Raw genomic sequence first — 14,990 nt, forward strand, 5'->3', positions numbered from 1 at the left:
TCATTGGGCGTTGCAGTCGGCAGACGACGCTGCCAAACATTTAGTCTGTCTGCGACACACACACATACACACACACAGATACGCACACGCCCGCACACACACAAATTTATTGTTCTTAAACATCTGAGCATGAATGAATGACTACGCCGGCAACTGGAACTGCGTCTGGAACTCTGGCATGGGAATGGAATTGGTATCGGCAATGGAAATGAGTATGGGTATGGGTATGGGTATAGGTATGGGATTGGCAACTGGGGCATGGGCACTCCGACTGGGGCGGAGCTCTGAGCTGCGCTCTGGTTATATTTGAATGCCAAGTTGCCAGTTGTCACAAAGTGAGTGAAATATAGCCAAAATGTCAAATGTCAGCGAAAGACATTATTACTGGCTAGTTGATCCGTTGTCTCCGTCTACTTCTGCCCCTGTTGCCCGTCTCGGTCACATCGTGGCTGTTGCCCTGCTCCTTGTCATACGCCTCATCCTTGTACGGATTGTCGCCGTCTGCTAGCGTGCAAGGCACAGATAATCGATACGCACACGCACTGCAGCCTCTATGTGTGCGTGTGTGGAGCTGGAGACTGGCAGCCGAGACCATGTCAGACCATCAGCCACCATCGCAATCATCCTGTGTGTGTGCTCTGTGGGCTTTAAGACTTCAAGCGACTGCTAGCCGATTCCTTAGCTTATCTGACTTAACAAGAATAAAAATGCAATTTAATCTTAAAACAAAAACAACATTAAATGGGGTACCATATCGGAAGGGACACTAGTTGATTCATCCAAAAGCCTAAATACTAGAAATAAGTAGTGCAATTAAATATTTTAACATATTTAATAATAATGATGAAGCTTTAAATTTTAAGCCTGTACACCTGTAAACCTGTACAATTTCTTCCTGCGAGCTTTAAGTTGTATATATTGTAATAATGAAGCTTTAAGCCTTGAGAATAAAGTGTTATTTGCTGTTAAAGTCAACATAAAATCGGCAATTTAGTCTCAATTTGATCGTTAGCTTCAAAAATTGTAGTCATATCTGTAAACATAAATTTGTTGTTAAGGCTTTCATTTAATTCGAGTGGTGAGCACACATAGGGAATCGATAGCCCGCAATGGAAAAGCTCTGCGATAACGAGGTTCGCGAGTCCTTTGTGGGCGACTACAAGCTGGAGGGCCAGTTTGATAGCGGCTCCTTTGGGGACATCTATTTGGCCACATCTTTGTACACTGGCGAGCGCGTGGCCATCAAAATGGAAAAGGCTGGCATCCAGCATCCGCAGCTGGCCTATGAGTATCGCGTGTACAAGGCAATACGTCCGGCTCTGGGCCTGCCGCACATTCATTATTTCTGCGAAGAGGACGACTACTGTGCCCTGGTCATGGAGCTGCTGGGACCGTCGCTGAACTATTTGTTTGAGTTCTGCAGTCGGGCCTTTACCATGAAGACGGTGTTGATGGTGGCGGATGAGATGCTGCTGCGCCTGGAGCAGGTGCATGGGCGTGGCTTTGTGCATCGGGACATCAAGCCGGATAACTTTCTGATTGGTCGCGACCTCACTTGCAAACGCTTGCATCTGATTGACTTTGGGCTGTCCAAGAAGTACTGGGATCCCATAACCCACGTCCATATACCCTATCGCGAGAACAGCAGTCTGACGGGCACCGCACGGTTTGCGTCCGTCTCCTCCCACGAGGGCTTGGAACAGTCGCGACGCGATGATCTCATCTCCGTTGGATATGTGCTCATCTATTTTCTGCGGGGCAGCCTGCCCTGGCAGGGTATAAAGGCCACCACAAAGCATCAGAAATATGAGCGCATCTACGAGATGAAGCGTTCCATTAGCAACGAGGTCCTCTGCCAGGGATATCCCAGCGAGTTCACCATGTACCTCAACTACTGCCACAAGCTGGGCTTCGATGCCAAGCCGGACTACAACAAGCTGCGCAAGATGTTCCGCCAGCTGAGCAGCAAGCTGTATATTAAAAAGGACCAGATCTATGACTGGGAAAGGCTCACCCTGAACTACCATCGCAACCAGGCCAATCCCGGCACAGGCAAGCGCGTGCCGGCAGTCAAGTGTCAGCCAGATGATGGCCTCAGCGGTTATCCCATTGTACGCAATGAGAAGTGCAATTATTGGCCTTAGCGAACTAGTTTCAAACCGGACTAACAGACTGGAAAACGGAGTAAACAAATAGCAAAGAGCAAGACTCCCATAGCAGCTCTTCAGACGAGCCTTGAAGGAGTTGAGAAAGCTGCATGTGATCTGGATCCCTAAAATATTCTTGGTATTGAATATAAAACGTAGATTGCAATCTGTGTATGTATGCGAGTACTCTGTCATAATTAACGCCAAATTCTATAAATAAACAGTACATTTTTAACGTATTTTTTATATATTTTTTGTTAACCAAATTCGCTTCTGAACTTGTTCCAATGTGTAGTTGCGATACTCATTGGGATTAGCGAACGAGATCATTGCTAATAATAAAGAGCTACAGATCTTTAAAAAGATGTGTTCCGGTCAATGATTGGCCAATTCTGCCCGTTAGATAGCTTGGATATTAGATAGACCGATGGACATAGCTAAAGCTTCTCGCCTGTTGCTAGATCATGAATATATGTATATATGTATATGTCTATGTTGGTGGTAATATTCTCTGAAAATAGTCTAAGTTAAAAAGTGGAACTGCATTTAGAGCAGCAATGCCACGCCCATTTGAGAGTTGTATGGGCGTATAAATAGATAGAAGAAAATCAAAAACACAATCGAATGTTGCCATAGTTGCAGCACACTCAACAAATAGTTGGTCAGAGTGTGGGGCAAGCGAGGGGCGAGACAGAGGTGGGATGAATGCCTGAGGGGCGTTGGTCGAATGTCCAGCGACGCTTCAGCGGCGACAGCTAATAAAAACTGTCCAGTTTTTCCAATTTGAGAGATGACGAGAGGGATAGAGAGAAAGAGTGTGGGATTGGGGAAGGGGGGAAAGACAGAGAGAGACAGAGAGCGGCAAATAGAGCAATTTAAATTGGAACGTGATTATGCAAACGTTTGCGCAGCTTAACTCAAGTGGCGCTCCGTGCCGCTTGGCCAGTTGCCGCTGCTCCACACACACACACACACACACACACACACACACACACACACATTCGTGCCAATGGATAAGGCTAGGTGGGAACGGGAAAGCGGTGGAGGGGCGCGTGAACTGGAAGTGCTGTTGGTCATGCATTACAAGTCTTAAATCAATTGTTAAGGGCATGTGGGCAACAAATCCAGGGAAAGAGAGAGGGAGAGACAGAGAGAAAGACAGACACACACAGATACACACAAACACACGCACGCACACAAGGAGCAGTTGCAGCAAGGATAGCATTTCAGTTGACCATTAACCAGGCTGAAAGCATTCAAAGCTCTTGAGTGGCCGAGCTACCAAGAGTTGCCAACAAAATCAATAAACTAGATAAGGAAGAGCCTCAGACCTTACTGCAGCCAGTCGAAGAGGCGCCGCAGCGCAGGCCAGCGCAGCGCCAGATGCTCGAGGACAAGAAGTAATCCGGCGAGGGTCATTAGAGCCCCATAGCAGTGATAGAGGCCGCGCAGCATGTCGTTCGTGATGCGCGTCACACGCTCCATATTGTTGCTCATGTCGACAAAGGTGACGGGCAGGTAGCGTCGTTCGATGTGGGAGAGGACGCCCGAGCTGAGCAGCTGCTCGATTTTGCGATCGAAGGAGAACTTAAAGATGGAGTTGTTGGGAAAGTAAATGACCAGCTGATACAAATAGATTGGCTCGCGCACATGGGTCAGATGGCTGCTCTTCCGATGCAAGCGATTCCAGTGGGCCAGATTGTTGATCAGAGAGATGGTCGCCAGGCGCTCCCCCTTCGCCGCCTGCTGCACCTGTTGATAGCGCTGCGAGAAGTTGCCATTCATCACGCGGGTCAGCTGGCGAGGATAGAAGTCATGATAACCCGTGCTGATTAGCGTATAGTTTTGCTGCAGCAGTCCGGCCAGTCCCTGGGGCAGCGTCTGATGCTGGTGCGTGCGCAGCACATCGAATAGCTTCGCCTGGTAGGCGCACCGGAGCACCAGGGTCAGCAGCAGCCAGTTGGCCAGCAGGTGACGCAGGAAGCCGCTTACCGGCAAACGCTGCACGGGCACCGCATTGCCAACGGATGTGGCCAACAGGTTCTCCAACGGATGCTTTAGGCCCCAGCGCGTACGCATGCATCGGGTACAGATCAGAGCCGCCAGCAGCGTGCCCAATAGGCAGAGCCAAACTAAGCGGCCAAAGGGGCGCATCATTTGGCCAAAGGGCCCAAAAAAGTTTTCCATGCGAACCACAAAGATGAAATAGCTCTGATGATACACCACCGAGGTGGAGAATTGCAGGCGACGTTTATCCGAGCCGCTGAAGCCGCCAATAGCCAAATCCGCCTGCCCTGATGCCAGCTAGAGGCGAAAAAAAAACAAAAGAAATTCTTTTATTTAGTAAGCCCATATTATAAATGTTGATATTATTTCTATATTTCTATGAACATGCACAACAGATAATGCTATGCACAATCCTTTTCGAGTGTTAAACTAAAATTTACAATTGTTTATATTCCGTTTTCTCCAGCGAACTTTCCCTAGCCCTTATAAAATCACTGCATTCAATTCCCAGCTATGAGTAGGGGCATAGCTTCCCGGATACAAGTCGAACCTGCAAAAGTTTCGGACTCACCTGTGCGAAGCAGCCGTTCATCGTGTCAGCAGAAAAGATCTCGCTCTTCTCCATGGGTATCTTGAGATGAATACGAAAACGCAGAGCTCTCGCCAGTAGACTCAGCAACTCCCCATCAATGCCGCGCAAGTCTTGCATATCGATCAGCGCACCCTCCTCTGGCAAAGCGGCGCCATCTGCCGGTCGGTACATGAAGTGCGGCGGCAACTGATGCCCGGTCACATTGAGCGCACAATGGTTCAGATTGGTGAAGCGTGTGGGAAACAGTTGCGGATGCAGAAGCTCACCATTGGCCAGAAAGCGATTGCTCTGGTAGGCATGTATTCCCGGCTCGCAGTGCTCGCGGAACAGTCTATAGGCGTAGAGGGCGATTCCGCCAGTGTATTGCTGCACCAGGACCACCACGTTGATAACGCGCTTCCTGAGGGCTACAAAGCAGATTTTTCCCACCGATTGTTGCAGATCTGGCTCCGACAGGCGAGTTGTGAGCACCACCAGAAAGTAGAACTCCCGTTCGTGCAGCAGGTACGTATAGTTCAGATAGAGTTGCCTAAATAAGAGAAAGAGAGAGGGAGAGAAATATAATGAGGTTAGGTTATAAGTAGGGGGGGGTTGAAGAAAAACAAAACAGGTTACATAGAGAGAGAGAGAGAGAGAGAGAGAGAGAGAAATAGATATCAGGTTAAAGAAGAGGTATGGAACGAAGTAAGGTAAAAAGAAAGAGAGAAAGATGGAGAGACAAGGAGAAAACAGTTAGAGGAATGAGAAGATAACGGAAAAAGGAAAAGTAAGGAGAAGAAAAGGAAGAGGTTATTTCTAAGCCAACTATGGTAAACCCAAATCCGGAACTAGTTCATTTACTCACTCAAAAGCTCTCGCCTCATTCACCACGAAGAGCGTGTAGTCCCAGGGCTGCTCATCGGAGGCGCCCCTGTTGAGGAGCAGTGTCATGTGCATCGCCAGCTGCTTCAACAGCTGGTCGATGAGCTGCCGCTGCTGATGATCCATTGCATTGCCGCACTGAAGGCAGTGCCGCCTCACGACCAGCGTATTGATCCTTGTGGCAATGTAGCGACTGGCCACATGCAACGTTGCCTGTGCCAGTTTCTGCATGTCCCGATCGACAGTCGGCAGGCTGAAGCGCTGGCCCCGTGCCAGACTGAGGCAGCAGCCAAAGAGTAGCAATAGGCCAGCGTGCCGCATGTGGACGTCTTTCCAAGTTGAATGGCGGCCAGGACACGCCGCAGGGTACAAGAACGCCAGCCAGGCGCTAATGTAATTGCAGCCGATTGTGCTGATACGTTTTAATGGAATTGTGTTGATAATTTTGACTAATTTGCAGCAATTGGAGCTGATGCCCATAAGTGAGGTTAGATTAGGTGAGTCTACGTTAAATAGGGTGGGACTATGCCCGGTTATGTCAGGTTATTTGAGGTTGGGTTCGGACTGGGTAAATTGAAATTAAGCGATTGGTGTTATAATTGAATTCAAGTTTATTATTAAGCTGATAGTTTTGGTTGGTTGAAAGCCAACTGATATCAAGCAAGTGCAATTTTTAAATATATACCATAAAGTTGTCAATAAGTTAGGTTAAGTTTGTAAAAGTGAAATTAAGTCTAGTTTATACGCCTCAAATTAAGGCAATTGCAGCTTTAAATTGAGCCAAGGCTTTAGAATTTTTTGGTGACTGAAACCACATCCCACATCGCACCTAAATGCGGCCAAGTGGGCAGGGCAAAGCAATAAGCGCCACAAAACGCGCACTCTTGGTAATTTAAGAAGCAGCACAGGGACAAAACTTGCAATGGCTAGGCAGGGCAGGGCGGGACAGGGAGAGCTGGCCTCTAGGTTCACTTGATGTTATTTTACAAGGACACGCGCACAATTTATAATAACGCTGACTCGCTGGCCCATCCCGGCTAGCTCTGTGGCCCATGGACCATCAAATGACGCCTCACTGTGCGAGGCAATGTAAAGTACAGTAAAGTAAAGCCAAGGCGAACGACTTGAGCCGTGCAGAAAGGACACGCACACACAAAAGTACACCCATAGCCAAATAGAGATGTGTGTGGGTGTGTGTGTGTGTGAGTGTGGGCGGGTGTATATGTGTGTGCTTGCAAACGAGAAAAATGAAGCGAAACAATTCCAAGTAAGCAAACAAAACTGATGGAAGATAATCTACTTGAAGCATACTTTAAGGCGTATCTAATGGTCCTTTTAATGTTTAAACACGCTTTCGTCTGTCTTGTCCTTGTTGAATACCATCCCATCCATGGCCGCCCCCAACACACCAACCTCCCGCCCCTCTTTCTTGCTACACCAAACCGAAACCAATGTCCCATGTTTATTTTATCCACATCATCAGCCCCGAGAAGCGACTCCTCACAGTGGCCAGGCCAATGTCACGTTCTTTTTTCTTATTACCCCCTCCTGCCTCTCTGTCTCGCTCACTCTCTCTCTCTTTCTCGCTCCCTCTGTCTTTGTCTCTTTCTCTTTGTATTATTCACGTAGTTTAGTGTTGCGCTGCGGCTGCTTTTTTTCTGTGTTTATTTTATCACAATAATTCCATATTTTTTGCTTTTATGCATTTTTAATTTGAACAACGAGGAATCCTGTGGGCGTGGGTAGCGGGGGACGGGGGACGGGGCTACAGTGGCTGAGTGGTCAACGGCTGTTGCTGCCTTGATAAGCTATTTGAGGCATAGTTGACTGGCAAATTGATTAAATGCATAAACTAAATAGGCCAAAGTTCAATTCTTGCTATCGATAAAACTTCGATTAAAAAAAGTATCGATATTAATTACAATCAATTAGAAAACTAATTGGCATATTGTTGCCTTTTAGCCAGTGTTGGTAAACACTATTTGATTAAGTCGCCAAGTATCTGTAGTTATCGACAAGACTTTGCCTTTCGGTGTTGCATAATTATCGATTGCTGTAGTTGGTAGATCGATTGTTGTAGCGTGTACAGTTGCCGCCGCGCTGCAATTTGCTATAAATGGGACTGATTTAGCCGCAAACATCTAGCACGGCGTCTGCCGCCGCTGTTGTGGTTCATCCTGTTGGGCTCATCCTGTGGCCGTGTCCTGTGCTCCGGCTGCTGCTGTCGCTGGCTGCCATCGTTTTACGAAAAACGATTACGCACTAAGCCTATAACTTATGTTGATGTTTTCTTTTCGTCTTAACATTTGCAAATTTGTCATTTTTTTCCTTTTTTTTTTTTTTTTGTCTTGTTGAGGACGGAATGGTGCTTTCTTTAGCTAACCAATATTTTGCTTGTCCGTGTTCTTATGCCGGCTCAACTTTTCTTTTCTTTTCTTTTCTTATGATGTTCATATACCCTGAACCCGTTATAAATCGGCTAAGCGGGTATATCGGTTTAGTAAAAATGTATATAACTGGCACACGCCCTTATAAATGATATATAATCTTGATCAGCTTCAATAGACAAGCTGATATAACCACGTCCTATAAGCCCATCGATATTCGAAACTATACGAACAAAATTTTTATTGTAAACTTAGGACATTCCGTAGCCCGCACAAATCACGTTTAATTAGAAGGACCGATAGCTCACCCCGCTGTGATAAAATGGGTATCAGGGTATCTTCCGAGTCGAGCATTCTTACTTGTTTTCTTGTCCTTTGTTGTTTTGTCTTTCTTTTTGCTTCTGCGTTTCGCTACTTGCTAATAGTATTGTCCTTGTGTGTATTGGTGTGTGTGTGTGTGTGTGTATGTGTGTGTGTGTGAGCGTGTCTAAGTAGTCAACATTTTGTTGCTGCTTGGCCATTTTTAAGTACTGTTTGCCTATTTCAGCTGCCTTATCCACTGTAGCCTCCCTCTCGTATTGTGTGTGACAATGTGTGTGTGTGCGTGTGTGTGCTTGTATCATATTAAACTAATCCTAAATGGTTTCTTCATGGCACATTTGCTGGCACTTGTTGGCGGCCACAGGACCTGAGCTACCCACCTGGCCACCGGTCATCTGGCTGCTTGCCTAAGCATATTTTAACAGTCCAGGACAAATTAAAAATATGTGTATATATTGCCTTGAGGCACACGCAAACATATGTGCCTATATCAAAAGAAACAAGATAAGCCTAACACACAGCCTACCTCTCTCGCTGGATGCCTCTCTCCACCGCTTTATTTTCAAAGCCAACAAAGCCAAATGGGATTATAGAAATCAGTTGAAAAGATAACAAATTTCTAAATGCGTATTACCTGGTATTCAGCAGAGAGATTTGGTCAAACTGCTTGACAAACGCTATCAGAAGCTATCCATGAACCATACATTAGATTTTATTGCATACATTTAGGCGCATGGATTTAAATAAGAGATTTACTCACAAAAGACCCTGAAGCAAATGTATTAAATAAAAGCATGAAAGCAATGCAAAATCTTCAGGGTTATATCGATAAATACCGATTCAGAAGATGATCAGACCTAAAGCATAATTTAAATATTTAGTAATAGACTTACATCTAACAGACTTAAGTGCTTACCTCAGTTGAAAATATCTTATGGGCTATTTTGTATATCTGCAAAAGCATTTGTGCTACTTAGTTCCGTCTATACAAACTATTTGCCTTTTACAAATTGAACATTAAGCATATTTGTTACGGTTTACAATTAAGCTTAAATTTAGAGCGTGTTAATGGTGCTAACTTTTTTGAATATCTTGAACTTGAACTGGTTCAAGCACAACTTTAAATGAACACAGCCAAAGCGAATCAACTGCAACAACTTCGATGATAACGCATTCGGCGTTCGAATTAAATGAAATTTAATTGAAAACCACTTTTCAATTAACTTTTAAAATTTCAGAAAAATGAACGATGCGTACGCAGGTGAGAGGTGTCGAAATCAGCTGCCAAAATATGCAGAGCAGAGGCGCGATAAATTTTCCCAATTTTTGATTGATTGCAATCAAATTGGCATTGAATGAGCACCACTAATCGAACAACAAATTAAAATCAATCAAAAGCTACTGCTGATGCTAATGAGTCAGTCCATAGCTCCGCCCGCCCACTGCCCCAACCAGAAGCGTGATTGGAGTATCACGACCTGCTATAGAACTATGACAAAATTACATTTTGCAAATGCAACTGGAATGAACGATTGACCCGGTGCGTGTGTGTGCACAGCTTATTTATAAAGTTATTCGTTAATAAATAGTTAACAATCAACGATAAATTGGCAATGTTCGTGTGGCCTGCTGAACTCGACAACAGAGCCAGAAGCAGAAGCGTAGTCATAAGGGGGGGTGGAAATCTGTGTGAACTGGCGATAGGTAACAAAGTCAACTGGTAAAACATATAGAATAGGTAAGATATATAAAGCTGTGAGAGAAGGAAAAAGGGCATAAAGAGAGAGAGAGAGAGAGAGAGAGAGAGAGGGAAGGAGAGAGACAGACAGGAAAATGCGTAATATGGAAGTGAAAAGAATGAAAACCGCAATGAAATAAGAGATAAAACTAATATACAATTTAGTATAGATAAGTATATATATAGCATACATATACTATATAAGCAATCCATTGCTTTTGGAGCAAGAGAAACCAGGCTAAGGAGATAAAAGAAATGACAAGATTTATACTTATGCCTACCTATATTCAAATCCGATTTCTTGAGATGCTATGTGGCCCTAGAGTGTATAGGAGAGGATAAATCAGTAGAAAGAGAAGAAACAACACTGGATAGGGTAAACAATTTATAAGCGAGGAAAAACATGAATTCAGATCGAAACGAGAGATAGTAAACTAGAGGGGATTTAATATGTACGCAATAGCCCGGCGAAGGACGCCACTGAACTGCACATAGGCCATATAGAAACTGACACAAAATGATAATAATTACACGTATTATGTTTAATGCAGGCTATTGTAGAATGCACCAGCCAAAGAGAGCGAGAGGAACGGTTGTTGTGTGTGGATTGGCTGAGATAGAGAGAGACAGCTGTGCATATTTTGCCGCTGATTTCCACTTTTAATTTAAAGCCATTGTTCTAAGGCACACACACACTCGCACGCTCGCACACTTGCACACTCGCACACGCACACACAGAATATAATTTCGTATCGACAGTCATACAAAATGGCCAGTCGATAATTCGAAGCGGTACGGCAAGGAGAGCGCGACCGCCGAGTGTCGGGCCGTGGTAGTGCATGTAAATGATGGCCCATCGGCCAAACAATAGTCGTTAGTTAGTTTGCCGGCCCGCTTGATTTTTTGCAAATAGGTTTTCGATATTTTTTGTTCATTTTGAATACCCTGTAAGAGCATACTGCTTTATGGGATGTTAAAGTGTTGCATACATATTTAAAAGGCCGAAGCAGAAGAAGGATACTGGATAGTGTATGGAAATTGTGTAGTCCGGAGACTGAAGCGAAGATCGATTAACGACCTTCCCCAACAACGACAAAGGAGCCGCTCCAGAGTCCCCCGACAACCGGCGTGAAGATCCAATCTTAGTCAAATAAGTCGCTTTTGACCCTGTTGTCCGCGATACGGCTCGAGAACCCAACTTTATTAAACTTTATTGAATGCTTGAGTAGGAGTAGGAATTGCTTTTAAGACTAGCCTCTCTGTATTCTTAAAATCAGCTGCTTTTAAGCAGGGCTGAAATCTATGTACAGGGTGTTTGCTGGTCGAGCGACCTTCATAATGATTGTTTTATTTGTAGTTTTTGCTGCATGCTGCATTAATTAAAACACAATCATCGAAAATTATGCATTGCGTTGCTTCAACGATACAAAAAACATTTATTGAACGTTAAATAAGTGCCCCAACTACTGGACATTCAACTATCTCCCCTTATCACAAACACATACGAACGCAGCCACCCAACTCCCCATGCCCCTAATATGTTGCCAGGCATTATGATATTTTCAGTCAGTTGGCCAGTTGATTAGCTGCACAATGGGCAAAGGCCAAAATAGTGCCCACTGACAAGCGAGTCATGCTGTGCAATTAGACTGGCGGCCACACGCGCAGGACGAGGCGGTGGAGGGCTGCAGGAGCAGAAGGGTGGCGGTGATGTCTGGCTGGGGACTGACTTGTGGCCAGAGGGGCAGCTTGCACGAATAACGGCGACTGCTTCATAAATAACTAATAATCAAATAATTGGGTTGACAGAGTTCGCTAAATAAGGATTGCGAATGTGTCCGAAGGAGCTAGTGTTGGGGTTGGGTTCGGTGTCAGGGGTGAGAAATTAGGGACGAGGAGTTAGTTTGTAAGCGACAAAAGTCATTAAAGCCATTTACTTGTTGCTACTCTGATTGCTTGTCTATTTTTATTGACTAAATATTTTGCATGCCACGATTTCAAATGTAAACAAGGAATCATGTCTTCGGCAGGCCGAAGATTAAATACCCTTCAAGAGAAAACCCCATTTTATATTATATGATACACTTTTGCAGGTAAGTCTGTTGGTGTGGATCCAACATAGCACATACTTTGCAGCTTTGATTAAGCTTTGATCTAGCTTTGTTATAAAACAGAAGAATTGCCACCCAAATACTTAGTTTTCCTAAAGGAATATATCATATTCTAGTCCAATGCTGATAAGATTTTGCTTATATGTAAGAAACTATTCCCAGGTATATAGTGGCCCGATCCGGATACTCCAACATATTTTTTGCCTGCAACAAAGACCCAAGCCTATTCAAAGTTTCATGTAAATAACTCCATACTCAGAGAACTGGCTCTAGCGAATGTGGATGCTCAACGAGAATCTATATACCTTTCAGAGTCAGCGAAATCTGTTCCGATTTCGTGACAATGTAATATGACCCTCTGCAAGAGTATAAGAATGTAACAAGAATGGTTGAGGTTTTTTGCTGCTATGATAATAAAATATCCATAAATTTTGAGCAGGCCCTTGCATAATATTGCATACATTTTGCAGCCGCACAGTGTTTAGTTAGTGGACTACGAATTTTTATGCTTGACCCCTAAAAATGATTAAAATTTGGTGAAATACACAAAAATAGCTTGGATGCCTTGAGACGTGGCTTAGGAAATAAATTTCACTGTAAGAAATTTTAGAAAAAATGTTGTGCATAACATTTTGGTTTTATCTTAAAATTCTCTGTGTTTGTTTTCGGTGCGCGTGTTGCTCAACAGCGCTCTACTCTGCGATTCTCATGAATTCAAGAACTCTACTTTTTCGTGATAACAAATTTACAATATTTGCATAATAGAAAATGTTAGAGCTAAGTTAAGCATGGATTTTCTCCGAACATACTTTATTTTAAATAAAATATATTTTAAAAATCAACTTAATAGGGTTGTCTGTAAATCTGTATATAAAGGCTCGGGTAATTGGTAGGATATCTCTTAAAAAGTAGAATTTAAAAGTTTCTTTCCCGTACAATATATCACTTTTTGACATCTCTTACTTTCAAGCATTCACCTCTTAAATGTACCCCTGTATTGAAATACAGTTCCTACATAAGCTCCAAGCTCCTGTACTGTTAAGTCGCAAGCTCACAATTCGAAGCTGTCAAAGCTAGTGGCAGCATATATTAACAGTAGATGGCGCCAGCAAAGCTTTTTCCCGCTATTATAAAGGATATTAAACTGTGCATTCGCTGTAGTACGTTTTAGATGGCATATAACATATAGAGGGAATTTTATTTAAATTTTCAAGCAAGGAATAATATTTGTCATTATAATAAGGTACTTAATAGTGAAACCCTTAGCAGCCAGAGCTGGATGACTTGGCATGTATGAAAATTCTAATAGAACCTACACAGATCCTATTTCTATTCGTTCACGGATTTGTTGCATAATTCTGGAGCTGTGGGCAGAGATTGAGTTGTGAACGATAGTAAAAGCGAATTAAGCGAGTTTTATGGCATATACGAAAAGCTGCTGAAAAAAACTCCTTAATGCCGCCCCATTAGCTGCTTGTGGCGCAGTTATCTGCTATCGTGCGCAATATTAATTACACTTATGGAAATCAAAACATAAGTAAACGCGAGTTAAGCACAGAGCGACACGTATTAAACGATGGACAGTTGAAATCATGGCGAGCCTGGCAAGCTGGCAACTAGTTAAGTGGGTTGCTGGGCTGCTGGAAGGCTGGCTGAATTTGTTGACTATTTGGCAGCTACTGCTGACCTGATGCATTCATTTAAATGAGCCAAATTGTAAATTGTATTTAAATAATTGCATTAAATGGCAGCTGATCGCCGCGTGAAACTCATTTGTTTTTATTAACGCATTGTAATTGCAACAGCACGTGCCACGCCTGCCACCGGATGCAGCCAAATGGGCAGCTCAGGCCGAATTACGAGATGCTCGCGTAAAAATGCAGCACAAAAGTGCAAATTGGGGAAAATGCGCACAAAAAGCAAGGGTGCCCCACATGTAGCTGCAGTTCAGTTCGAGTTCAATGGCCAGCAAATGCTTGGCAATTATTTAACCAAAAGGTATTAACCCAATTTTCATGGTTTCATAATTAATCCAATTTGTTGAGCGTATAAATTACTACGGATATAGAGGATAACGGGCGCAGGATTGGGATAGGGGGCTGCTCTGCATTTGCAACCGCAAACAGTCCACCGATCATAATTGGAAATTTATTGTACACAATGGAGACTCGTTGTCCTCGTTTCCCTTTGTCTGTAATGTGCATCATAGCCGTTGGCCTTAACAGCAACTGAAGCGGACACAACCCATCCACCTCTTCTCCAGCGCAGCTACCAGCGTTGAGGCACGCTGTCGTATACGCAATGTGCGTAAAGAACGTGTTGCAGCTGGCGACAAACATTAAGTAGGTTACAAATATTTCCCATTACTTTCCAATATATCCCACAAACGAAACTTAAGGAAATTCCCTTAAGGAAATATCCCTCGCGATTTGCTAGGATCTTTCAGAGCTTTTTCGTCGCAATGTTTTTGCTGTCCCAAAATCTTTTCGCGACTGCGAAACTGTCTAGCGAAGCTTCCATGTGCTGGCTTTTAACATCATGTAAGTTAACAGTATAGGCAACGAAAAAGCTTATTAAACTGTTGGTTAAGTGTACGTTCAAAATGCGTTAGCAGTGCAGCGTTGAACAGTGTTGCAAAGTAGCCAAAGTGGGTTAACCGCTGTTTCAATGTTGAAGCCTTTCATTCAGTTGAATCAATTTGAAGAGAAAAACTCGCGAACGTGTTTATGCAACTTTTCTTGGTAGATTCATCCCTCCTTGGCGCGATGATTTGATTGTTGACGTTTCGCGCTTAAATTTATTTCCAAGTATATATATGAAAAATCA

The 14,990-nt window shown here is 43.8% G+C and overlaps 2 protein-coding genes across 2 annotated transcripts; one reads left to right on the top strand and one right to left on the bottom strand.

Moving 5' to 3' along the window:
• Positions 1-988: 988 nt before the first annotated feature.
• LOC6633466 (casein kinase I) lies at positions 989-2,386 on the top strand. Its single transcript, XM_002057021.4, has one exon. The coding sequence runs from the start codon at positions 1,110-1,112 to the stop codon at positions 2,142-2,144; it is 1,035 nt and encodes a 344-aa protein (XP_002057057.1). The 5' UTR covers positions 989-1,109; the 3' UTR covers positions 2,145-2,386.
• A 682-nt stretch (positions 2,387-3,068) lies between these two features.
• Ir11a (Ionotropic receptor 11a) lies at positions 3,069-5,928 on the bottom strand. Its single transcript, XM_002057022.3, has 3 exons — positions 5,591-5,928; positions 4,726-5,275; positions 3,069-4,451 (listed from the first exon to the last, which is right to left on the bottom strand). The coding sequence occupies exons 1-3, from the start codon at positions 5,926-5,928 to the stop codon at positions 3,480-3,482; spliced, it is 1,860 nt and encodes a 619-aa protein (XP_002057058.1). The 3' UTR covers positions 3,069-3,479.
• Between the last annotated feature and the right edge of the window lie 9,062 nt (positions 5,929-14,990).

The sequence above is a fragment of the Drosophila virilis genome, chromosome X, assembly GCF_030788295.1.
Source record: "Drosophila virilis strain 15010-1051.87 chromosome X, Dvir_AGI_RSII-ME, whole genome shotgun sequence".
Lineage (NCBI taxonomy): Eukaryota > Metazoa > Arthropoda > Insecta > Diptera > Drosophilidae > Drosophila > Drosophila virilis.